The sequence below is a fragment of the Carcharhinus amblyrhynchos genome, chromosome 17 (assembly GCF_965287045.1).
Source record: "Carcharhinus amblyrhynchos chromosome 17, sCarAmb.v2.hapA, whole genome shotgun sequence".
In the NCBI taxonomy this organism is placed as follows: Eukaryota; Metazoa; Chordata; class Chondrichthyes; order Carcharhiniformes; family Carcharhinidae; genus Carcharhinus; species Carcharhinus amblyrhynchos.
This window is the reverse complement of record NC_137340.1, coordinates 26,291,005-26,318,599: the sequence shown is the minus strand read 5'-3', so window position 1 is coordinate 26,318,599 and position 27,595 is coordinate 26,291,005. Positions and strand designations below refer to the sequence as shown.

At 40.7% G+C, this 27,595-nt stretch overlaps 1 protein-coding gene across 5 annotated transcripts in view; it reads right to left on the bottom strand.

The window, feature by feature from the left end:
- Window positions 1-6,039: 6,039 nt before the first annotated feature.
- Window positions 6,040-27,595, bottom strand: part of c17h10orf90 (chromosome 17 C10orf90 homolog) — a 178,909-nt gene continuing 157,353 nt past the window's right edge. For all 5 annotated transcript variants that reach the window (XM_080205636.1, XM_080205638.1, XM_080205637.1 and 2 more), the window contains 3 exons: window positions 26,110-26,173; window positions 7,959-8,058; window positions 6,040-7,877 (listed from right to left, as the gene is read on the bottom strand). In XM_080205636.1, coding sequence (XP_080061762.1) covers window positions 7,821-7,877; window positions 7,959-8,058; window positions 26,110-26,173 — 221 coding nt within the window. In that variant the 3' untranslated portion in view covers window positions 6,040-7,820. The remainder of the gene's footprint in view (window positions 7,878-7,958; window positions 8,059-26,109; window positions 26,174-27,595) is intronic.

The following is a 27,595-nucleotide window of genomic DNA, read 5'->3' as shown; positions in this document are numbered from 1 at the left end:
AATAGATTAGGCTTGTACTCGTTAGAGTTTAGAAGAATGAGAGGAGATCTCATTGAGACGTATAAGATGATGAATGGGATGGATAGGATAGAGGTGGAGAGACTCTTCCCGCTCAGAAAGGATAGTAGGACTAGGGGGCATAGCCTCAAGATAAAGGGGGGGCGGTTTAGAACGGAGTTGAGGAGGAACTTCTTCACTCAAAGGGTGGTGAATCTCTGGAATTCTCTGCCCGTTGAAGTGGTGGAGGCTGCCTCGCTAAATATTTTTAAGACGTGGGTTGATGGGTTTTTGATGAGAGAGGGGATTAAGGGTTATGGGGAGAGGGCGGGAATGCGGAACTGAGCCACGACAGATCAGCCATGATCTTATTGAATGGCGGGGCAGGCTCGAAGGGCTAGTTGGCCTACTCCTGCTCCTATTTCTTATGTTCTTATGTTCTACATTTTGATTTATAGTTGTAAATGATCTTGGTTTGAGAACCTGTAGTGAAACACCCAGACATGAAGTTCCTTTAAGTTATATCTCATGGGCAAAAACAGATTGTACATTATTGATCTGGTTATCCACAACCTTAACGTGAGTCTGTCAGCTTGTCTCTTCCTGGGGTTAGGCTCAAATCAAGTTACACACACTTTTGCTATTTAAGCTCTAAAATGACTAAGATATGTAAATAGGTTCCCTGCTGATGGTAACCTGGTATGTATCACATCATGTGATCATAACAAGATGAGAAATAAATAATTCTATATAAAGGAAAACAAACAAGACTAGAAATTATCTATGACAATATCTATACCAACCAGAACAGAAGCAAATTATGAGTTCTTTTAGTTTTGTGGTTAGATTGTTCTTGCTGTGAATATGATCATGCAATTACTATATTCATATGCAGACATTGTGGTTTTAAGTGTCTGGTTCATTACTTATTCAGTTCGCTGCAAAATCTTTGGGAATTGTTGACACTTAACATTTACCCTTAAAGTTCTGCTGCCCTTAACCCCACCTGATTGCCCATGTCCCTACCACACTCCACTGATACTCATTGGAGCTAGCAGATCATTGTCACATGTGGTGCTTTGCCAGGATGCCAGGAATGATAGCATGGATTCTCGATAACTCCTTGAGTGCTGTCATGATGCACTGGCATGTCCATCTCCTTCAATGGCTAAAGATGAGTGTGTGCCCAGTAAATTCATGGCCTCCTCTTCAAAGGTGGAGATGCCAAAATGACCAATTGTGCCTAAGACGGATGAAATGAAAATGTGTCTTATGAGGCTGCCACAGTGATAACCATGGTGCCACCAGGCTGGCCTGATTGAGGACAGGAAATTCTTTCTCTATGTTTGTGAATTCATTAATTCTGAACACTGACTGAAATCGGGGCCCTGACAAAGATCTTTGTATCCTCGCTAGCTACCGAAGAGGTTTCAGCGGACTGGCGAGTAGCTAAAGTTGTTCTTCTGTTCAAGAAAACAAATAGGTATAATCCAGGAAATATAGACTGGTGATTCTCACGTCAGTGGTTGGGAAGTTATTGGAGAGGATTCTTAGGAATAGGATTTAAATTACGGTTTTTTATTAGTGTCACAAGTAGGCTTACGTTAACTGCAAGAAGTTACTGTGAAAATTCCCTAGTCGCCATAATCTGGTGCCTGTTGGGGTACACTGACTGAGAAGTGGCCAGCGCATCTAACTAGCACAACTTTTGGACTGTGGGAGGAAACCTACACAAACACAGGGAAAACGTGCAGATTCCGCACAGAATCTGTGCAGATGGATGAGACACCGAATGGCAGGTGAGTGTATTCATATAGACCTTTCTCTTATAACACAGGTCAACAATGTAACGTGTTCGCAAATAGTGAAGCGGGAATTGAATCCGGGTCCTTGGCACCGTGAGGTAACAGTGCTAACCATTGTGCCACTATGCCTCCCACGTGTACTTACACACATTTGGAAAAGCACGGCCTAATTAGAGAATGGCTTTTGCAGGGCAGGTTATGCCTTACTAACTTGATTGATTTTTTGAGGAGTTAATGAAGGTGATTGATAAGCGTAGAGCAGTTGATGTTGTTTACGTGGATTTTAGTAAGGTTTCCTCCAAATGTTGTGTTGTGGGTTTGTGTCTACTTTGTGTGGATTTCCTTTGGGTGCTCTGGTTTCCTCCCATAGTCCACCTGGTCAGGTGCATTGGCCATGCTAAATTTTCCCTCAGTTTATCTGAACAGGCTTCAGAGTGTGGCAACGAGGGGATTATCACAGTAACTTCATTGCAACGTTAAGGTAAGTGTACTTGTGATTAATAAATAAACCTTATTTTAAAACACACCAGACACCTGGGTTCGATTCCTGGCTTGGGTCACTAAATGTGAGGAATCTGCATTGTTAGAGGGGATTTAGGATAACCTGGGACAAAAAAGACTAACAGATCAGAATAGATTATTTTAGAGTGAATATGGTATAGGAAAAGCACAAAGTACATAGCGTTACATAGGCAGTGTTCACATAGAAACACATATAACCATTGTTAGAGAATTTAAATGTGTATTTTTGAAAACATAGTATACTCTGTGTTTCCCCCCAAGGTGTATGACTTGGGGGGAAACTTCCAGGTGATGGTATTCACTTCTACCCTGACCCAAGCAAAAAACTGAAAAACATACCTGCCTATATCTACTTCTGAAGTTGTCTTACCTTTAATGTTTGCTGTTCTGCACTGGTTTCCTGTCCCTACCATTGCATCACCCCTCAACCACCACCACGTTAAATTTAAAATTCTGTCTTCAAATGGTTTTGCCCTGTCCTGTCTTGGTAACTTCTCCCAGTTTGACTTAATTTCATAATCTCAAGTGTTCTGATTTTGAAGTTGTCTCTAATTCCCCCATAGCAGATCCCCCAATTTCCAATGGAGGAAAAAAATATAGGAACAGTAAAAATACAGGCTGTTTCAAAAAGATTTCAAGGCCAGCATCAAGGCCAGCAGAACTACCTTGTAGTTATGCAAATTGTCAAGAACAGGGACAGTGCAATTAAATTGTGTTTCCGTGAAAATGGTTGCCCTCATAATGATGGAGTTGTTAATAAATGGCCACCCATTAAAAATGGAAGTGGATACTGGGGCTGTGTCTCCATCATTAGGGAGCAAACTTATGATCACCTCTGTGTGGCAGTCAGCTCCTAAGCTTAGACAACACAAAGGCGAGACTGTCCACCTACACGGGGGGAACCATTGCAGATAAAAGGCACCACAGTGATCCGAGTGATATATAGGCAGCAATCAGCCTGACTTCCACTCTTCATTGCATGGGAGCAAGGACCTAGGCTTATGGGGAGAGATTGGTCCCAACACTGAGCTGGCTGGAGATCTTCAGGTGGGCATAGGGGACTGTATGACATCATCAATAAGTACCCCAAAGTTTTCCAGGAGGGGCTTGGAAAAATAAGGGAAGCCAAAGCTAAGATCTATATTGACCCCGATGCTACATCTAAGTATTTTAGAGCTCCTTACTTCCTATTGGAAAAAGTAGAGAGGGAACTGGAACACCTGGAAAAGCTGGACATAGTAAGACCTATATAATTCCTACAGTAATACCTATACAAAAGTGGGCCTGTTGTTTCTGTTCTCAAGGTGGATAAGTTGGTCTGACTTTGAGGAGACTATAATTTTACTGTCAATAGGGTTTCTAAACTTGATACCCCATGCCCTAGATTGAAGACTTGTACACCAGGTTAACTAGTGGCCAAGCATTTTCTAAGTTGTACATGAGTCATGCATATCTCCTATTTGACAAGCTTCCCAGAAGTATATGACATTTATAGGACAGGCCACAGTGCTCTGATGTGTTATGATCTTCGACGCCGAGACAAAGCCACAAAATGCCTCCTGATGGCATTGAGCTGATTGAACCCACACTGGATGAACTGGACCAGAAGATGTGGGAGGCTGAGACTGAACCTCATGAACAGAAAAGGAAAGTAGAATCACTTTGGCCCATCTTCAGGCTTCACTATTTGCGAACACGTTACATGTTATAAGAGAATGGTCTATATGAATACGCTCACCTGCCATTCAGTGTCTCATCCACCTGCGTCATTTTTCAATGGGTCATGGAGAACATACTCAAGGGTTACTTCAGGTAGCTGCGTATCTGGATGACATCTTAGTCACAAGAACATGAACACCTAATGAACCTGGAAGAGGCCTTATGTAGATTCTTGGAGGTTGGGGGATGACTGAAGAAAGAAAAATGCATCTTCCAAGCAAGTACCATGGCGTATTTGGTCTATCAGGTGGATGGCAAAGGCCTTCATCCAGTGGAAGACCAGTTGAGGATCATTAAAGGGGCACCAATTCTAAGGAACCCAAAGGAATTGAAATCCTTCATGGGGTTAGTGAATTATTATGGGAAATTTATTCTGAATTTAGCTTCTTTATTTGCCCCCTTGCATACCCTACTATGGAAACACCAAAGATAGTCTTGGTGGGGATGCCACAGCGTTAAACAGCAATTTTTGTCCCCTAAATTATTGGCCCATTTTGACTCCAAAATGACCTAATCCTGACCCACAATCCTCTCCGTACGGGATTGGGGCGGTACTGGCACATCGCTGGAGAAATGGAAGCCTATTGCGTATGTACCTAGGACCCTCTCAGATGTTAGACGGCGTATTCTCAGATCGAGAAAGAGGGATTGATAGTTGTCTTCAATGTTAAAAACTTCCATCGATATGTCTACTCTAGATGCTTTGTTATAGTGATTGATCATAAGCCATTGCTGAGACTTTTTAAAGGAGACGAGGCAATGTCTTGCATTGCCTCTGCCTGGATACAGTGTTGGGCCTTGTTACTGGGGCTTATGAATACCTCCTAGCGCACCACCCCAGGACCAGGATAGCTAATGCCGATGCACTCAATCACCTGCTGTTGCCCATAAGCCTCACCTCACTATCAGCTGTGGAAGAGGTTGTGATGACCCTCAATTTTTTGGACACTATACAGGTGTCTGTAGGGCAAATTAAGGCCTGGATGCAAAATGACCCAGTCCTATCTAAATTAAAATATATGAATATATTTTATATATAGTATATAATTTATATATAATAAAAGTACATTACATTGGGGATTCAGAGGACAACCCTCAGAACCAGTCCTGCCTCTAATCAACCCCAGGTGGAAAAGGCTCTCCCCTGGTAGGGGTGCTGGAAAAGAAATGGACTTGAGGGGGGAGAGATGGTATGATCCCCAGGGGAGATTGTCAATAGATGCAAGCTCCCCTATTAGGCAAATACAGGCTTGTCCAATAGGGAAGGAGTAGTGAAGGTTGGGGAGGGGGAGTGGGGTTAACTGGCTCCACTCAGGCCAGCAGTCGATTGACTCCAGGCTTGAGCTGTACACTATAGCCACAGAAGCAGTATCTTATGCATGTTGCAAATAAAGGATATTGATGACAGAAGACTGGCTTTAGTGAGATTATTGCAGAGAGAAAAAGTAGATGCTGCTTGTGAATGTCATTCAGCCACATCTGCTGGAAATATGTGAGTTCTTGTCTGAACATGGTATACAGATAGGATTAGACTGTTGAATAGCTTGCTAACAATGAATGTATACACGGAGAAAGATCACTTGGGTCAGATACCAAAGAGCTATCAGCATCTATGGAACATACCCCACATGATTCAATGCCTTCAAGAAATGAGGAGAAAAAGAAAGAAAACACATGACTATTGAGAACCTCTGACACAACAGTCAGAGTTATGCAAATACACATTTTCTTTTCACAAAGAACAGTCTTGTGGATATTTTCATCATTTGCCTCTCAGAGGAAGCACCATATCAAGAAAGATAGTGTATGTAGTTTTCTCAGAAATGTTTAAGGCACTACAGATACCATGTATCTTCACTACAGGGAGGAGAAGCAATTTGTTGCCATTATACTTACACAGAAATATGACAAAAGTTCAATTGTGCAGTGCCATAATTAGAGCTTTGCCTAGTATTTATAACCAGTAATAATTCTTATTTAAAAATTACAAATATAGTCGAACAAACTAATGCTTTATTAAATGTAACAGTTCTTTAAGATGAGCAGAATTAAAATAGTAAAATGAACTACTTTTGGATATAAAGGCACAGCCAGCCTCAGAGTTAAATCTTCAGTTTGTCTGTCACAATATGATTATTTCAAATTGTCCGTCAATTACAACAAAGTTGTAAGGCAGAAGAACTGTGATATTAAAGCAGAAAGCATTACATATTCTTTCTTATCTATATGTAGAATCTAATAATATAATACTTTTGGACAATAGATCCAAGGACAGGAAGGAAAAATAAAGTTAGCAGTTAATCAAGTTTTAATTCTATTTGGTATGGTTAAGAAAGGGTAACGCTTGACCTGGCAGTAGATAGATGGTTAAATTCAAACACCCAACTAGATTACTAAATTGTTGACTTTTTTTGATTAGTTGTGAAATTTTAAACTATCTAATTCGATGAATGAAGTTTTTCACATCTCCTGTCATTTGATATCATTACAAGGTCTGTGCAATAAACGTAAGCCTTACTTTGTGACCTCTTGCTTGCTGCACTAAGCACCATACCAACATTACTCATTAATAATTGTTCACCAAAGCATTACAAAACTATATAAAAACAGTAGCAGCATTGTTTTAATACATTAATCCAACAGACTTTAAAATAGCTTGGTCATTTCTGCATGTCAGAATGCACTTTTCAAAATTGTAAAACAGTAAAATAATCAGTGCTCACATTGGCATTTGTGGGGAACATTATTAATGGAAAAGGTGGTCTCTGTACATTGTGTCATTCATCCTCTCTTATGCGGTCTTGTTTTCAGGCCCTTTCAAGATTACTAAGGTTCATAAATGTCGCTACCCCTTCCTGATCACTGCTGTAGGGTGTCAGCTCAGAAGGGCACTCTTCTTCACATCCTCTGCATCTATTGACGCAAAAGGTGATTCAGGATGCCACAAAGACAATCATTAATTCTACAGGTTGATTCCTTACAGTGCCTATTCACACTTATTTGACATTTTTCAATCAGAATGAGTGATGTTTGGCCTCTGTCTGTAATTAATAAGTGCGAAATCATCTGCAGCTATTCCTGGAAGCTCACTCAACATGCCAAATCATGTCTGGCAGTGAGACAATTGACCAACCACAGGCATATTAATGCACCTCTACAGTCTTAGAGGAGCTGTGCCCAATTAAATGTGGAACTACTATTAATGGGCCAAGTAAAACTGTGGGGATGCTCAGTGATATTAAAGTTCTATTTAAGTACAGTTTACTGTGATATGATTTGCTTTTATATTAATGCAGTCTGTAAACCTTCTACAGACCAAATTATTTACACATTTTATAGTATTTTAATGGTCAGGGCAAAGGGTGAGCAGGAGAGAAGGGCCTGAGAATTCTTAATCCTAAACTGAGATTAAGACAAGACACAACATACATCCAGGACTGTGATCATAACCAACAAATGCAGTAGATAGACAAGAAATCTGGTTAAACTAAATCCAATGGGTTAAGATTAAATAGAATGCTTGAACTATTAAACACACATTATTTTTGATGCAATTGCAGCTCTCATTAATGTACCAATGAACCTGACTGCAAGTACTTTGCAATAATAATGAACAATGGCTTCACAAAATATGAATCTCCATACAAACTCAGGAAAATGTAATTTAAAAATTAATGGGTTCAAATGCAAAGGAGTAGGGTATGAGAAATTCGCATTTTAGTAAATTGCAGTGGCTTCAATGGTAACATTTCTCTGGGAACTTCCAGAAATAGTTCTTCATGATGATTCCTGCAGACTGTCATTGTTTCTCTGCAGTATTTGGTCAAGCAATTTCTAGGAGGAATGAAAAAAGTGTTTTAACGCCAGGGATATTTTGATGGACGCTGGCTAAGAAGTCTCTGTTGGTTATCTTACCCTTTTGAATAGCTCAGCTCGTAATCGATTTGTTTGAGAAATAATTTTCTTCTTCTCTTCTTCCTTTTTTCTTTTCACCTCTGGCAGCATGTCATAAATTCTGTCATACAATTTTCAGATAAAAACAGGCATTAGAAGTCATCAGCCTTTACACATTTGTATCTTGTAGAAAACTGATTTGGTGACCATAGTGTAGGTCTTAAAAGTAGAAAATCTGTCACAGAAAAGGGGAGTTATTGAAATGGCTGTGATTCAGTGGTTCAGTATCATCGTGTTCAGCTGCTTTTAGAACATAGAACATAGAAGAGTACAGCACAGGAACAGGCTCTTTGGCCAATGATGTTGTGCTGAGCGTGATGCCAAATTAAACACATCCTTTCTGCCTGCCCTTGCTCCTCTATTCCTTGTATATTCATGTAACTATTTAAAAGCCCTTCAAGTGCCTCTATCATATCTGCCTCCTACCCCAGCAGCATGTTCCAGACATCTATCACTCGCTGTATAAAAAATTTGCCCCTCACATCTCCTTTGAACTTTCCCCCTCTCACCTTAAGTGCATGTCCCATTTTAACTCTGGGAAAATGACTCTGACTGTCAACCCTATCTCATAATTTTATAGATTTCTATCAGGTCTCTTCTCAGCCTCCACCGCTCCAGAGAACACCGCTCCAGCCTCTCCTATTGGCTCATACTCTCTAATTCAGGCAGCATTTAGGTAAATCTCTTCTGCACCCTCTCCTAAGCCTCCACATCCTTCCTGTAATGGCGACCAGAATTGAACTCTTAAGTGTGGCCTAACCAAATTTTTATAAAGCTGCAACGTGACATCCTGACTCTTGCACCCAATGCTCCAACCAATAAAGGCAAACATGCCATATACCTTCTTTACCACCCTATCTACTTGTGTGGCCACTTTCAGGGAGCTATTGACTTGAACCCCAAGATCCCTCTGTACGCTGTTCAGCATCCTACCGTTAACTGTATACTTACCCTTTACATTTGATCTCTCTAAGTGCAGTACCTCACATTTGCCTGGATTAAACTCCACAGTGGGTGACTTTAACTTCCCAATATTGACTGGGACTTCCTCAGAGCAGGAGGCTTAGACGGGGCAGAATTTGTTAGGTGCATCCAAAAGGGTTTCTTGAATCAGTATGTGGATAATCCAACCTGAGGAGGGGCCACACTGGACCTGGTATTGGCAAATGAGCCTACCCAGGCGACTGAGCTTTCAGTGGGACCGCATTTGGAAACACTGATCACAACTCCTTAAGTTTTAAGATAACTATGAATAAAATAAATCAGGACCTTGTGGGAAGGTACTAATTTGGGCCATTTCTCCGCCTATATCTACAATTGATCTATATCCTGCTGTATCCCTTCACAACTTTCTACACCATCCACAACTCAACCTACATTTGTATCATCTGCAAACTTATTAACCCACCCATTTACATTTTCATCCAAGTCATTTATATATATCACAAACAGCAGAGGTCCCAATATGGATTCCTGCAGAACACCACTCGTCATGGACCTCCTGCTGAAAAAATACACTTCCACCACTACTCTCTGACTTCTTTGGGCAAGTCAATTCTGAATCCATGTGGCTAACTCACCAAGGATCCCATGCATCTTTACCACCTAGATGAGCCTACCGTGAAGGACCTTGTCAAAAGCCTTACTAAAATACATGTAGACAACATCCATTGGTCTACCCTCATCAATGATCTTCATCACCTACTTGAAAAAAAATCAATCAAGTTAGTAAGACATGACCTGCCTTGCATAAAACCATACTGACTTTCCCTAATTAGGCCATTGTTTTCCAAATGCGGGTAAATCCTATCCCCAAGAATCCTCTCCAATGTCGTCCCAACCACCGATGTCATACTCACTGGTCTACAATTTTCTACATTATCCCTATTTTCTTTCTTGAACAGAGGAACAACAGTAACTACTTGCTAGTTCTCTGGGACCGTTCCAGTGGCTAGCAAGGATCAGGGCCCCAGCAATCTCCTCTTTTGCCTTTCTCAATAACCTGGAATACATCCCATGAGGCCCTGGGGACTTATCCATCTTATTGCTCTTCAAGAGACCAAATACCACTTCTTTCTTGATCTTAAAATGCCCTAGCATTTAGCATGGTTCACACTAATCTCACTATCCTCCATATCCTTCTGCTTCGTGAATACTGACGCAAAATACTCATTTAGGATCTCGCCCACAGCCTCTGCTTCCAAGCACAAGTTCCCTTCTTTATACTTGAATGGTCCTACCCTCTCACTAGTTACCCTCTTGTTTGTAATGTATGTATAAAATGTCTCTCTGACCCTACTTGCCTATGTCATTTTATGGCCCCTCCATGCTCTCCTAATTCCCTGCTTCTGTTCTTTCCTGCTTTCTTTATACTCCTCATGGGTCCTGTTCAATTTTAACTCCCTAAACCTTACACATATTTCTTTTTTCCTTTTGATTAAATTTGCAGTATCCCTCATTATCCAAGGGCCCCTTACCTTACCATCCTTGTCCTTCCTCCTTACTGGAACATGCAGGTCCTGAACTCTGATCACAACTCCCACATGTCGAATGTGGATTTGCCCAAAAACAGCTGCTCCCAATTAACTCTCCCAAGCTCCTGCCTAATATTATTGTAATTTGCCCTCCCAAATTAGTACCTTCCCACAAGCTCCTGATTTATTTTATTCATAGTTATCTTAAAACTTAAGGAGTTGTGATCAGTGTTTCCAAATGCGGTCCCACTGAAAGCTCAGTCGCCTGGGTAGGCTCATTTGCCAATACCAGGTCCAGTGTGGCCCCTCCTCAGGTTGGATTATCCACATACTGATTCAAGAAACCCTTTTGGATGCACCTAACAAATTCTGCCCCGTCTAAGCCTCCTGCTCTGAGGAAGTCCCAGTCAATATTGGGAAGTTAAAGTCACCCACTGTGCCTGCCCTATTGATATTGCATCTTTCCATAATCTTTGACTAAAGGTTACGTCAGGTTATTGAGACCACTGTCAAAACCAAATATTTTCTCTGCTCCACCATTACTGCAATCTAAATTATCTAATACAGTATTGATGTCAAAAGTAACTGAGCTACAGCAAACCTGATATTCACACATCACAATTTGAATTTATCTAATCAAGGACTCCCTCAAATGTTTCTCCTCTTCTGCCAACAACATTTGCCTATGAATACGCTCCACTTAACGACTTTCTCTTCTATTAAATTAGCTACAAAAATTTACAATTGTTACAATTATACATGTCCCTTACCCAATAACCATGACTGAAACCAAGAATCACCATACTTTACAATCATTTACTTTCAAATTTACTTCCACTATTGAAATGTTTATAGAAGTCAGGTTACAGAAACTGAAAAGAAGCCTAATTAAGTAACATAGAAAAGAAGCCTAATTAAATAACATACTGTGATCTGGTTTAAAATGAGCAGAAGAACCAGTGGCATCCAGCCTTGCCATCGTTAGCCACTTCAGACAAATATTTAAACTACACTCATGACACATCATAACCCAGGCTTTGATCTTGTACTGCATGCCCATGGAAGGGAATTTCTAGACTGCAACAGGCCAAATTCTGGCATGAGAACTGAGTGTCTCATGTGTAGCTCAATCCAATGTGACCTGTGAGACACCTCCAGCAGAGAATAAGTGCCATATTCTTTGGGACAATCAAATTTCTAAGCCGTCCAGTGAGTTGTGTCAAAGCCGGGAAATATTTTGATATATGCCTTGTGTCCTCTATGAAGGTAACCTGTTACACTTTATTGGGGTGCACAATAACTAGAATGGAAGATAGGTAATTAAAATCGAATATTGGTAAAAATAAAATAATTTTATTAAAACTATGGAAAATGATTCTAAGGACATGGATTGTGGAATTGTTTGCTTACAGTGATGCACTGAGATTTGTCCACTTTCCAATTGCTCATCAAAATAATAGAGAACATGACACTAAATTTTATTCTTCTTTGCTCTTGACTGGGCATTTTTGAAATGTAAATTGTTAATTTAAATTGATTTTTGATTGATACAGAAAATAATTGATACCTTGGTGTGATTACAAAGCCGCAAGTTCATTGATAGGTTTAAGAGATGACGTAAATCACAGGATTGGAACTACTGTAGTTTAAAGCCATTACAATGAAAACCAAGATTAAATTACAACCCTGGAAATCATTTCATGATACCTATTTTCATTCACAATATCTGCTACATCAGTTCAATGTGACATTCTACTTTTTTAAAAATGTGACAAAACCTTTTTTAGCATATTTTCTCTTGCGTTTTTCAGGTATCCTTGGACCAAATACAAGCTGTGGCTTAGGGCTGATTGGTGATATGTAAAATATTGCAAGATTGAAGAATGCAATAATGACCAATTTTCCTTTACCAGAAGGAAATTTCCTTTACCACCTGCTCTTCATTCAGTGGCTCCACATATTGGCATAGATGAAATTAGTAACAAAACAGTCTAGAAGTTTGTGAGGGGAGATACATTTCATCTCACGGTGCCAGGCTGCACTGATGCTCCAAAATGTTGCAGCACCAGGCAGTCACATATGGAAATTTGCTCTGCTTTTGCCTAATTTTCTTGTAAGCATTGAATGCCTATGAGCAGCCAAGGCTTTGTATCTCAATGCGTAAAGTATTCAGAATAAGGCAGATGAACTGACAGTACGAGCTGAGGTAAATTAATTTGATCTTATAATCATTATGGAGACATGGTTAAAAGGAGATCAAAACTGGAAACTTAATATGCAGGGATATTTGACCTTTCAGAAAGACAGAAGGGAAGGAAAAGGTGGTAGGCTAGCACTGTTAATAAGAGATGAAATCAGTTATGAGAGACAACCTAGTCTCGGATAACGTATGTCCATTACCAGCTTTCAGAGCCCTGCTCCTTCATGAGGTGAAGTTCACGAAGGAGCAACATTCGAAAAGTTTGTGATTTCAAATAAACCTGTTGGACTGTAACCTGGTGTCGTCTGACCTCTCCTCTTGTCTCAAGAAAATGCCAACATTAACTGCATTTAAATGGTCATTGGATAAACATATGGATGATATTGGAATTGTATAGGTTAGATGGGCTTTAGATTGGTTTCACAGGTCGGTGCAACATCGAAGGCCAAAGGGTCTGTACTGCGCTGTAATGTTCTATGTTCTATGTTGTCCACCCCAGCCCAACACTGGCATCTCCACATCATAGAGTCCGTTTGGGTAGAGATAAAAAAGCAGCAAGAGAAAGAAGGCAATGGGATGAGTAGTGTACAGACTCTCACACAATAGCCATACTATAGAAAGTGGTGTAAATCAGCAAATACTAGAAGCATGTAAAAAGAATACAGCAATAATTATGGCTGACTTGAATGGACATATTGATTGGATTGTCAAGTTGGAAAGGGTAGCCATGGATCTGGTAATGGGCAATGAGGCAGCTTTAATAAATTACCTTAGAATAAGAGATTCCCTAGGAAGTAGTGATCATAACATGATAGAATTTAATATTCAGTTTGAACGTGAAAAACATGAGTTCGAAACAATTGTGTTTAACTTAAATAAAGGGGGTACCAATTAAATGAGGATAAAGTTAGCTAAAGCATACAAGGAGGGAAAAGTCAGTAATAGCCCCGAAGACTGAGAAAATTTCAGAATCCAGCAATGGGGGACTAAAAAGACAATGATGAGAAAAAAAACTATGGGGGCAAACTACTGAGGAATATAAAAACTGATAATAAGAGCTTCATTAAATCTATCAAATGGAAGAGACAGGTCAAGGTAATATAGGCCCCTTAGAAAATGAATCTTAGTAGATAGTTATAGAGAACAAGACAAGATAGAGGAGTTAAACCAATTTTTTGCATCCTTCTTTATGATGGAAGATACTTTGATCATCCCATTAATACTAATGAATAAGGGGGAAGAATTAAATACCACCACCATCACTAGAGATGTAGTATGAGACAAACTAATTAGGCTAAAGGCAGATAAGTCCTCTGGTCCTAATGGTTTGTATCCTAGGATCCTAAAAGAAGTAGCTACAGAAATAATGGATATATTGATTGTAATTTTCCAGAAATCCTTGGATTCTGGAGAAGTACCTGACAATGGGAAAACTGCCAGTTTCCTATTCAAAAATGGAGGGAAGCAAAAAGCAACTAACTTTAAGCTGATTAGCCTAACATCTATTGTTAGAAAAATGTTCAAATCACTTATTGAGGAAGTGATAACAGCTCATTTGGAAAGTCATAATCTAATTAACCAGATCAACATGGCTTCATGAAAGGGAAATCATGCCTGACTAATGTATTAGTGTTTCTTGAGGCTATCTCAACCAGAGTGGATAGAGGGGAACCAATATCTGTGTTTTATTTGGCCTTCTAGAAGATGTTTGACAAGGTGTCTCACAAAAGGTTAAGTCATAAGTTAAAAGCTTATGGTGTTGGAGGAAGTTTATTAGCATGGATAGAGAAAGTGGGGATAAAAGTTCTTTTTCAGTGACAAGTAACCAGTGAGGTTCCATAGGAGTCAGTGCTGGGACTGCAACTGTTTACAATATATTAATGACTTGTAATGACAGGTAATCAGGGAGGCTAATGGAATGTTGGCCCTTATTTTGAGGGGGTGGAGTATAAGAGTAGGGAAGTCTTGCTGCAACCCTACAAGATATTGGTGAGACCACATCTGGAATACTGTGAGCATTTTCAATTCCCTTTTTAAGGAAGGATATAGTTTCATTGGAGGCCGTTCAGAGAAGGTTCACTAGGATAATCACTACTTTAGAGGGATTATCTTATCATGGAAAGTTAAACAAGCAGGGACTTTTGTCATTGGAATTTAGAAGAATGAGAGGTGATCCCATTGAACCATATAGGATTCTTAAGTGGCTTAACAGGGTAAATGCTGAGAGGATGTTTCCCCTCGTGGCAGAGTCTAGGAGCAGAAGGCATAATCTCAGAATAAAGGGGTGCCAATTTGAGAATGAAATGAAGAGGAATTTTTTCTCTCAGAGGGTTTTAAGTCTTTGGAACTCCTTGCCACAGAGACCCGTGGGGGCAGAGTTATGGTGTATATTTAAAACTGAGTTGAATAGATTCTTGATCAGTAAGGAAAGCAAGCGTCAAGGGGAAAGAGCAGGAAAGTGGATCTGAGGAACGTTGGATGAACCAGATCTTATTAAATGATGGAGCAGGATCAAGGGACCAACAAGCCTACCCCTGTTCCTTTGCTTAGGTCTTACGGCCTAAAGACACTGGCTATGCCGGTTCCACAGGGATTGGGGCATCTTTTTTAAAGGGTGGTTTGATCTCAATGTCAACAGACATATTCTCCCCCCTACCAATAATGGACATCAGGATTGCCCCATCAGATATGGTAGCTGGCAATCTCTCACCTTCACCCCATCAATGTTCGGTGGCAGTCTCCTCCCCCCCTCCATCATTGCCCTGCCCCTAGGTCCCACCCCAGACCCCACTTCTAGCCCTGCCTCTTGGCAATGCCAACATAGCACTGACTCCTGGCATTACCAGGGCATCGGGGGCAGACACCATGTTCCCAACCACTTGGGGGCTGCATTGTCCTCCATACCCTGAGAACAGTGATGATTCCCATTAGCACGACATCATTCCACTGGAGGAACATACCTGGGAGGTAAGGCGTTATTTAAATCTATTTAAACTGATGGTGGGTAAAAAACCTGATTACATTGCCATGGGGGGGATGAAGGTCTCATTCTGAGATCTTTCCAACGTAAACTCCTTTATGGCTGTCTTGCCTGAGTTTCCTGCCAGAACAGGATTTGCGCTGTGGTGAACAGGCCCAGAGAGTCCTGGCTGATATCTGACTTAGCATGGCTCCCTCTGAAAGATATTTGTGACATGTATTGGCAGTGCAAGAGACAGTGAGGATTTTCAACCAGTCAAATTGGAAAAGCTTCATTAATCCAGGCAGAGACTAAAGCAGGAAGTTTAATTTAGTTTTCAATTATGTACAGAAAGCAAATTTCTTAGATTGGCTAGAAAAATGTGAAATGCAGCAGAAATGAGTTCTGCTCCAAAATCCCTCCATTTACCCAGATTGTCCCAATTTCAGATCCATGGGCTAAGGCTTTTAGGCCCAACACTTTAACTGTGGCTTAAAGTTGAGGATAAGTCAGTAAAGTAATAGGTTCAGTTTTTGGTCTCAGCATTTTATTGTTGTCTGTGATATGGTGGTTTACTGAGACCACTTAATTTATCGGTAAAGTGTTATAATCAGGAGCTTGCAATTCCCTGTTGGAATATCAATTTGTAAAAGAGTGCCAAAACTGTGTGAAGTCAAAAGCCTCAATCCTGCAAAATTAAATCTGAGTAGATGAATTCAATGCATTTACAGTTTAGGCACTTTCCTATCAAAAGCTGGTATAATTTTTCAAGATTGTACTTTTAACTGAGAATTCAAAGGAGCCTTTTACCATTTTGAAAGTTCAATCCTTTGAATTGTTACTTACACTTGACTGCCGGTAACAATAGTGTTTAATTCACGTATTAATATAGCCAGTGGATATTAGATGCTTCTGCTTAAAATATTTGTATAAACTTCCTTAGTTTCGATTTATGAAATTATTAACCTGTTTGTATTAATGATTTAGTGGGATTCAGCATTTGCACACTAATATTGTGAGAAGTAGTGTAATTTTTAAGGCTGCAAGAGCTAACAGTACAATCAGCAGTGATGGACGAGTTCAGCAGCATACAGAAAGGGGGAGGCACATGACAGACAGTTAACTAGGTTACACGAAACAGATAACCGCAGTGATGAGATTAAGCGCAAAATGGGAGTTGAGAGAGTGTTAATTGAAGGAATGACACAATACAAGCCATTTACAGTGTTTAAAGTTAACAAGGTTAACAGCCAAATAAGGGGGAATAACACAATACAAGCCATCACAATGTTTGAAAAACAGTATAAAATGTGCTGCAAATCTATGTAAGGTGTGCCTATTTTGACTAGACACCCGGTCTTGCAAGAACGACAAATAAAATCTTGCTCCTTCAGAACTTGACTTGACTAAATTGTTTAACTGTGAGCTGTGTTTCTCACAATTGGGGGCTCGTCCGGGATCCTAACATCCCTGGTAGGGAGGTTGCCAGTGACAACTGGGAAGACGCGTCCCGTTCCAAATTGAATGGTCCCAGGTGTTCATCGGTGGACTTCTCTGCCACTGACTGTTGAGAATCCTAGGAAAGTTGTTCTGAACGAGTAAGTGGGAAATGGTAGGCACCGTCGTGTGGTCGGGCAACGCTGCGGACCAAGGTAAGAAAAGTGACTTTTAAGTATTGCCTTGGCGACCGGGTCGTGGTAGGTAAACCATGGGAAGTGGGGGTAGTAGGACAAAGTCCCCCGGGAAAGGTGCTGGGAATCCGCGGAGAAAGGGTGGGGCCCCAGGGAACATCCCTCCAGAAAGTCCTTTGGGACGGATGTTGGAAGAAGGGTGGGGCCCCAGGGAACATCCCTCCAGAAAGTCCGTTGGGAAGGATGTTGGAAGGTTTGGGCACTAGTACTAGGGATAAAAACAAGACGACAATGATGAAATATTGTGTTTTGTTTGGGTGAAGGAACCAATCAGGAGTCCGTCTGTCTTCTGGCCAAAGTACGGTTCGGTTGAGGATTGGGTTTGTCAGATTCTTAATAAATATGTGAGACAGAAGCAGCCGGCGTCCCAGGAAGGAATTGATCATGCAAGTTGCTGGATAATGTTAATTTAGGGGCTGCGGGGGAGGTTATGTGATGAGGGAGCAGAGGAAAGTCGAATAAGGGAGGTGCCCCTAGAGGCACTGGAGTTTGTGGATGGGTCACGAAGTATATAGATGGATCAGCATGAATGGGATGGACCTACAATTGGTCTGAGCAGAAAGAGGTAGAGAGAAGTATGTCAGTGGAACTGGGAACCCTGACATGGGCTTTTACTGAGGTGCGGGGAGAACGCTAATAGTGGTTATGTATTTGGAATTGTGCAATGACTATATGACTGTTTGAGAGAGAAAGGGATTTGTCACGACATGAGGCACCCGAATCAAACATGGTCAAATTTATTAGAGGCCAGTGAGCTCCCATCAGTAAAGGGTTAAAAAGAGACAAGCAGGCTGACTCTGTATGGTACAGAGAGAGAGAGAGAGAGGGTGTAACTGTGTAATTGAGACCCTCATGTGATGTAATAGATATAGCCAATCAAAGTGAATTGCTTTAAGTTTTTAAGTTTACTAAATTATGTAGGGATCGGACAGAGATTTGAATTCTGCCAAGTGGGAAAGGTGGCATTATATTGCATCTTAAAGTTGTGAGGAGAGATAACCATTTAGGCACATAGTAGATTTGATTTTGTACTTGCCTGTGTTGGTTACAAAGGCAGAGCTGTAGAAATAATTAAACATATAGATTGCACATTAGAATGCTTTCAGTATTTCTCCGTGCATCTGTGCTCCAAGTGATGTTTTGTTTTATTGTACCAGAATTGTAAGGTGCAAGGGTCTTGATTTAGTGAGGATATTTAATGGTGATAAAAATAAATCTTATTTTGGATTTTCTGAATCAGGCTTTAGTTAATTAAACTGCTGTACTTTGACTCACAATTAGTCTCAGAGGTATCTTTACCTACAAGGATTGGTGCTGAAACCTGGGATCTGTTTACGGGTCCGGTTGAATGGCCACAACTGGAGCTCCGGAACAGATTACCAAATTTAAGGGAGTGAATCAAAGTACAGTAGGTGCTCATCTGTGATGAAAAAGTGTGAGTGTGTGTGAGAGGTCTGAGCTGAGCACGTACAGACAAGGAGGCATCTGTCTTTACACCTAGCCCTAGACCAGTTGTTAAGAGGGGTAGCCCCCTACGCAAAGCTCAGGAGTTTGAAGTGGGTGTAAAGGCTAGAGAAGGATGCCTGGGATGTGATGTTCAGACGTGAGTAAGAAAGAAAGCCGGCTTAATAGTGTGAGCTTAAAGGTGTAAGCTCACGAGTGTAAGCGGTGGTACGGAGGGGACTGATCACCCCTGATAGGTATCACCGGACTGTGATAAGAGCGACCTAGGGGTGGGATCCATTTCACCCACTAGATCAACAATGGAAATGATTGAAAAAAAAAAGGACAGAACTAAGAAAATTGGAATTCTCTTAGTTTGAATTAATTGAACAGGTTTAAACCAGATTAATTGAACACATCTCAGTCTTGGGTAAAAAAATATTGGGCTGACGACAAGGAGAAAATTAAAACGTCAGAATCACAGATTAGAGAGTTAGAAAAGAGAAACCAAACAAAGAAAATAGCAGTATTGTTAATACATCAGTTAGCTGGACTAATTGAACAAGTAGTCACTTCCACTAAGAAGTGGAGTGGGGATAAAAAAGATTAAGGAATTAGAATTCAGAGTAAGGGAACTGGAGAAACAAAACCAAGTGTTAGAAGACTACTGCAGAGGGACATCACCTCCCTACCCCGGCAGTATGACCATGAAACTCACAGCGCCTGGGGGTGACTTTAATACTGAGGAGAAGGTCTTTAACCTTGCTCCGGTAACGAGGAGAGGAACAGTGAATAATCCATTGACCAATTTAAATACTTCACACCAGGGAAAGACATCAGATCCTAGTGTCACTGGGAAAACTCCAGCCCTGGAGTTCAAAGGCCAAATTTTGGTATTATCATTGTCCCAGGAAGTATTTATAGTATTAGATATAGCTTTGAACTTGAACTCACAGGATAAGTTTTTCTTTATAGTAGACGATAAGCACAGGTGTTATATTTGGGACATTTAATATTCCAAAGGATCAAGGAGATGCCCGTGGACAGGCTAGCCAATGAAATAGCAAAAGAAGCAACCCTAAACCCACAACCAATTAGGATGCAGGCCCTTATTTCCCTAATGCCCCGTGGATTGAATCCAATCTTTATAGAAAAGGAAAAAAAAAGAGGAGCTGACTGAGATGAGACAGAGAAACAGAAGGCAAAGATAATGGTAGCGGCCGTAGATGAGATTGTGAGGAAGAGGGTGGAACCAATAACTGAGGGAAAGACACAAGGGTATCAGTATGTTGAAAGGAAGGAACGAAGAAGTAGAAAAGGTGGGGCACTAAAAGGTGGGGTAACACAAAGAACCCAACAAAAGGGGTGTTATCACTGTGGAATGGTTGGACATTTTAGAAGACAGTGCCCTGAATTACAAAAAGAGAGGGTAGTCCCTCTCATGAGTATGGATGAAGACTAGGGAGGTCAGGGGTTCCTACCCCCGGGGATCCACCGGGAATCCTTGATAAATCTGCAGGTGGGTCCCCAACAAGAAGATGCGGTGTTTCTGGTGGATACGGGGGCCACTAGATCCTCTCTGAATTTTATACCGAGAGGAATAAAGTTAATCGATAAGAAATTAATGGTATCGGGGTAAAAGGGGAAGGTTTTACAGTCCCCATGTTTGAACCGATTATGCTTAAATACCAGACTGAGCGGATAGAGGGTCAACTCTTACACATACCAGAAGTTGGCAGTAATTTATTAGGCAGAGACTTAATAATTAAATTGGGTTTGGCAATTGGAGTAGAAAAGAACCAATTAACAGTAACCATGGCAGTATTAACAGACGGACAGGAACAGCAAATAGACCCGATAGTCTGGGCAGGGGAAGGAAACCGAGGGGGATTAGACGCTCCTCCTCTGCAAATAAATTTAAAAAAAGGAGAGACGGTGTGTGTTAAGCAATACCCTATACCTTTGCAAGGAAAAAAAGGATTACAGCCAGTAATTGAAGGATTGGTTAGAGATGGACTGTTAGAACCCTGCATGTCCCCTTATAATACCCCTATATTGCCTGTAAAGAAGCCTGAGGGAACGTACCGCCTGGTACAGGACCTAAGGGCCCTGAACCAGATAGTGACGATGCGACACCCCATTGTCCCTAATCCTTATATTTTATTAAGCAAGATTCCTCCTGATCACGGATGGTTCAGTGTAGTGGACCTAAAAGATGCATTTTGGACATGCCCACTGGTGGAAGAAAGTCGAGACTTATTTGCTTTTGAGTGGGAAAATCCTATCACAGGACGGAAACAGCAGTTCAGGTGGACAGTGCTCCCACAGGGGTTCACAGAGTCCCCAAATCTTTTCGGTCAAGTCTTAGAGCAGGTGTTAGAAAGATTTAAAAAGCCTGATGAAATCACGTTACTACAATATGTAGATGACCTACTAGTAACAGGAGGAGGAAAGGAAAAGGTAATAGAAGCCACAAATAGCTTATTGAATTATCTGGGACAACAGGGATTCAGGGTGTCAAAGAAAAAGCTGCAGTACGTAGAGAAGGAAGTTAAATACCTTGGACACCTAATCAGTGAGGGAAGGAGAAGAATAGATCCAGAAAGAATACAAGGAATCCTAGATCTAAATATACTATGGACTAAAAAGGAACTTAGGAGGTTCTTGGGATTAGTAGGATACTGTAGATTGTGGATCAAAGGGTACGCACAGAAAACTAAACAACTATATTTGAAACTGTTAGAAGAAGAACCTAATGTTTTAAAGTGGACAGAGGATCTAAGCTGATAATAGAAACGAAACTCCCTTGGACTAAGTGCTTACCAAAAGCACTTTTGCGTATTTGTACAGCTCCTCGAAAGGATTTGGGTTTATCCCCCTATGAAATGCTATTTGGACTACCTTATATGGGGGCAGTCGGGGAGTTACCGGTTCCTGAAATGAATGATCAATTTGTAAAGAAATATATACTGGGCCTGTCCTCCTCGATATCTTCCCTTAGGAGACAAGGATTATTGTCGCAGACTCCAGCCCTCGACTTCACGGTACATACAATTCAACCAGGAGATTGGGTCCTGGTAAAGTCATGGAAAGAAACTAAGCTGCAACCGGAATGGGAGGAACCATATCAAGCACTCCTAACAACTGAGACAGTAATCAGGACTGCTGAAAAGGGGTGGACACATCATACTATAATCAAGGGACTGGTAAAACCTCCAGATAATTCCAACACGTGGATGGTCAAACTGACTGAAGAACCTTTGAAGCTGAAATTTAAAAGACTCTAAATAATCAATTTTTAGTTGCGGCGTGAGCGCGGGAAAGGAACTGTTTTGAATTAAGTTCTCTCCTAAAAGGTAATGAGAAAGGGATAGAATGGAAGGGGTAACCTGGATAATGCTTTCCTTCCTCTTGTCCAAGAGAGTACTTACAAGTATGGGATATAATTCAGATAAGTTAGAAGAGGACAAGGGAAACACTATGAGCTCAGTTACGGTTCTGGATCTCACTACAACACAGGTAGTAGAGACAGACCTGTGTTCTTTGGTAATATGTGGGGATCTGGTGAGCCAGCAAAAATATTCGGTAGAATCCTTACAATTTTATGCCGACGAAAAGTATCCTTGGGGTAAACTCCCTTCCATAATATCCCTTCATCAGAAACATATGCAGCCAAGATCAGAATGCCTAGATAAGGAATACAATCTTATAGGGACCAAATGGACTGAAAAAAAAATAAGCGGTCCAGTCTTAGATCCTAAGAACCTCTCCCGGTACTCCATAGCTGGTGGGCCCTTCTTTACAGGTAACTGGACCAGGGACCAACAATTGCACCAGGCAGTATTTGGAATTAGGGTAAAGGAGGGAGGAAAAGATAGCAAATTGAAATGTTGTTTCCGAATCTATGTAGATAAAAATTTGAAAACACCTGACTAGAATGATAAGGTTCCCCAAAACGACCCAAGGGCAGTAAGAGTGGTCGAAGTAAACAACCTAAAACAAATCCTTGAAATAGAGACTGGGTATGAGGAGACTAATGCCTGGGTAGAATGGGTCAAATACACTGTAAAAAGCTTAAATAAAAGCAATTGCTATGCCTGTGCGTCTGGGAAGCCAGTGGCCCAAATAGTACCCTTCCCTCTGGGATGGAAACGCGACAGAAGAGGTATGGAGTGCATGTTAGCCCTGTATCAAGAAAAGGAAGCATGGGGCAACCCGAACTGCACATCCCTATCCCTGATGTTCCCTCCTGTGGAAGCAAAGAACTTAAAAACTCCCCCTCAGTTTCTCACTGCCGTTGTGAATCACACTTCATGTGTGAACCGACAAAGGGCAGAGTTAACTCATAATATGGGGGAGTTAGAATCATGCTCAGAGGTCAGGAGCATTACAGAGAACGGAATGGGAGGGAACTATTCATCATTGAAAATCCCCAGAGCAGATATATGGTGGTATTGTGGAGGAAGGGTACTGAGGCCAACTCTACCCCCTCAGTGGAAAGGTACATGTGCAATTGTCCAATTGGCTATACCATTTACCCTGGCATTTGAAAAATCAAAAGGATCAGGAAAAACAAGAGATCAGTGATAGGAATTTCTTTTGATGAAAAGATATATCTAGATCCCATAGGAGTGCCTCGGGGAGTTCCAGATGAATTTAAAGCTCGAAATCAGATTACAGCTGGGTTTGAATCCTTGTTTTGGTGGGTAACAATAAATAAGAACGTAGATTGGATAAATTATATAAGATTGGGACGAGCAAGTGAATAGTATGTTAGCCAAACTGGAACAACCTACTCGCGCATATCTGGACTAAACCTGGAAAAAGGGATGCTAGTGAAAAATTACAGACAGTAAAAAGAAAAGGGGGGATTGTGAGAAGTAGTGTAATTTTTAAGGCTGCAAGAGCTAACAGTACAATCAGCAGTGATGGACGAGTTCAGCAGCATACAGAAAGGGGGAGGCACATGACAGACAGTTAACTAGGTTACACGAAACAGATAACCGCAGTGATGAGATTAAGCGCAAAATGGGAGTTGAGAGAGTGTTAATTGAAGGAATGACACAATACAAGCCATTTACAGTGTTTAAAGTTAACAAGGTTAACAGCCAAATAAGGGGGAATAACACAATACAAGCCATCACAATGTTTGAAAAACAGTATAAAATGTGCTGCAAATCTATGTAAGGTGTGCCTATTTTGACTAGACACCCGGTCTTGCAAGAACGACAAATAAAATCTTGCTCCTTCAGAACTTGACTTGACTAAATTGTTTAACTGTGAGCTGTGTTTCTCACAATATTCACTCAGCAGAACATTGGTGTTTGTTCTTCAGTAATTATTGGCTTTAATAGTCACTTTGCTGCTTGTAATATTAAACGTTTTGTAAAAAAAATTATAATACGTTTAAGATTTAGGGGTATTGTCAGAAAATGCTCTTATATCTTTGTACATAATTTGCATATATCATTTTCACCCTTCTCCTTTACACTTTAGTATTGACTATTCAGCTGAAAATATTAAATAAAACAATATTAACACAGCGAAAGTTGGTTTTTTTCTTCACTCTCAATTAGGTCAAATGCAATTGTCCTTTGATTGTACTAATTCTCACCCTCTCCATAATCAGTTTCACCACCATTAAACTCTTCAGATAGATTTATATTACTATAGAAACACAACAAAAAACAGTCCAGACATATTTCTCTGATATTGTAGACAAAGTAAGCTCAGTTTACTGGTCTGTATGACATTGAACTGCACAAAATGAAGGAGCAGTTTATGATTGTGTTTCCTTCAGCCTGCTAAGAGGATCACAAAATTCCATTCCTGAATAGATAGCAGCTTTACAGATGGATGAAGTTGCTAATGTAGCCCTAAGCTTTTTCAGCACTTCAGGGAAGATATTCGTTTGCAAAGCACCTAGAGAATACTTAATTCCCAGGTTCAAAATGAAGTAAAAGCAAAGACCCACAACAGGGGAGATGGTGGCATTGTGGTATTATCACTGGATCAGTAATCCAGAAATCCAGGTAATGAACCCACATTCACATCCCACCACACAGGCAAAACACATCTGTAATTAAAAGTCTAACGATGACCATGAAATTATTGTCAATCATTGTAGTTCACAATGTGGCCTTTAGGGAAGAAAATCTGCTGGGCCACATATGACTCCAGACCCACAGCAATGGGGTTGAGCCTTACAAAGGGATGGGCAATAAATGTTGGTCTCAGCCAGCAATGCCCACATGAATAAAAAGCCTCAACAGGCCAGCTGCAGGAAGGATGTTCCCCCTAGCTGGGGCCTTAGAATGGGGGACACAGTCTCAGGATAAGGGATAGGCCATTTAGGACTGAGCTGTGGAGAAATTTCTTCCCTCAAAGGTGATAAATAGAGTTATTTACAGCACAGGGCAGTATAATGAATATATCCAAGACACAGGTCAATATATTTCTAGATATTAAAGATATCAATTGATATGGGGATAGTGCAGGAAAATGGTGCTGAGATAGAAGATCAACCATGCTCTAGTTAAATGATGGAGCAAGCTCGAAGGGCCAAATGGCCTACTCCTGCTCCTATATCCTATGTTCCTATTTTCACCTGTGTATATTTTGGATACGATTTTCAAGTTGAGAATATGAATGTTTACATCTGAAGACAATTTGTTGCCCTTACAGACCAGAAGGAGAATGGACAACATTATGGTTAAAGTGAATAAATATGATGGACAGTTACTTCTGATAAAGTATAAACAGTTTTAAAATGTATACTCTTCAGATAAAAAGGAACAATTTTCCATCAAAATAAGAAATATGTTGCCGCAAAAGATTGTGAATAGTTTCTTGTCTTCTGAAACTTGTGATGAGTAATAAAACATCTATGCTCAATCTGCAGAATGTAATGGTATTTGTTTTTTGTGAAGTTAGATAGATTATGTTTCAGGGCAAGATCATTGATTATTTCTTACATCTTGTTTTGCTTAGAAAAAAATCTCTTGGTATAGATTTGTGTAGGTTTCACTCTCAGCACAAACTGTTGCTTGGTAACACTGTTGATTAGAGACCAGGGGTCAGCGCACCCTAGTCACAACGTTCTCATTTTCCAGTAATTTACTGGGGAGATCAGGAAATTCAAATACTAAAATTAATGACTGCAATGTCAGAAATGTGCATGTTGTGTTGAGTTTCCGGTTCTCCAATCCATGCTGCTGTCAAGCAAACTCCTATGCCAGAAGTAGAATTTCTGGACAGTTAACCCAATGGGTAATGTGAGCAATGATTTTGCGTTCAAAATATCTTTGCAACATCTAAAATCTTTTTGAAAGTGACCTTTCATTACCTTTTGGATCTCATCTGCATTTCTTTCGATGGAATCATCCTCTCTCTTGGTTTAAACAGATTATCTAAAAAAAGTTAATAAGGAGGTAGACATCAGAAAATCTCTCACTCATCATATTTTACACTACGATGAAGTATAATTTGTAAAGTGAAACATTTGTAGTCTCAGTCTGCCAAGCAGATGATATTTGATTGAAGACTCAAGGGTCCCCGTCAATCAACAACAACTTCTACTTTTGCAGCACCTTTAACTTAATAACTTATATTTACACAGCACCTTTAACATAATGAAAAATCCCAAGGCACTTCACAGGAACAGCATAAAACAAAACATGATGCCAAGCCATTTAAGGGGATATTAGGTCAGATGACCAAAAGTTCGGTCAAAAAGATAGATTCAAAGTGTGCCTTAAAGGAAAAATGAAATGCAAGAGATTGAAAATTGTAGGGAGGGAATTCCAGAGCTTAAAGCCTAGGTAACGGAAGGCACAGCCATCAATGTTAGAGCAATTGAAATTGGAAATATTCATGAGGTCAGAAGGCTGAGGCTCGGCTAAGGGATGATTTGAAAACAAAGATGAGAATTTTAAAATCATGATACTTTTTGACTGGAGCAGCATCAAGAGTTTTAGATGACCTCAGATTTATGGGGGTTGTGGAAGCAAAAGACACATGGCAGGGATGGGGGGGGAAATCATAGAATGTGTGAAATTAGCCAAGACTACATTGGAATAGTCAGGTCTAGGTGCAAGGCATGAATGAGGGTTTCAGCAGCAGATGAGCTAAGTTAGGAGTGAAGTGGGGAAATGTTACACAGGTGGGCGGCACGGTGTCACAGTGGTTAGCATTGCTGCCTCACAGCGCTAGGATCTCAGGTTCAATTCCGGCTTGAGTCACTGTCTGTGTGGAATTTGCACTTTCTCCCTGTGTCTGCGTGTGTTTCCTCCAGTTTCCTCCCACAGTCCAAAGATGAGCAGGTTAGGTGGATTGGCCATGCTAAATTGACCCTAATAACAGGGGCATTAGCTGGGTAAACGTGTAGGGTTACAGGAATAGGGCCTGGGTGGGATTGTGGTCAGTATAGACTCAATGGGCCGAATGGCCTCCTTCTGTAGGGGAAATAGATGGTCTGAGTGATGTGATGAATTTGTGGTTGGAAGCTCATTTTGGCGTCAAGTATGGCACCAAGGATATGAACAGACTGATTTAGCGCAGACTGTTGCCAGGGACAGGGATGGATTTGATAGCTAGGGATAGCTAGCTAAGATTTCAAGGTGTGATGACAGTAAGCATGGTTAAAGAGGAAATGAATAAAGCTGAGGCCTTTAAGGAGGGACTTCTACAGAATATGGTCAAACTGGTTATCAATGGTAGAGGTAGGAACATGACATACAGGAGATCAAAGCTAGAGGACTGGTACACCTGACTGGGCTATAGGATTGAAGGAAACTGCAGAGATGGGTGAGCAAATGAAGGGATTTGTAAAA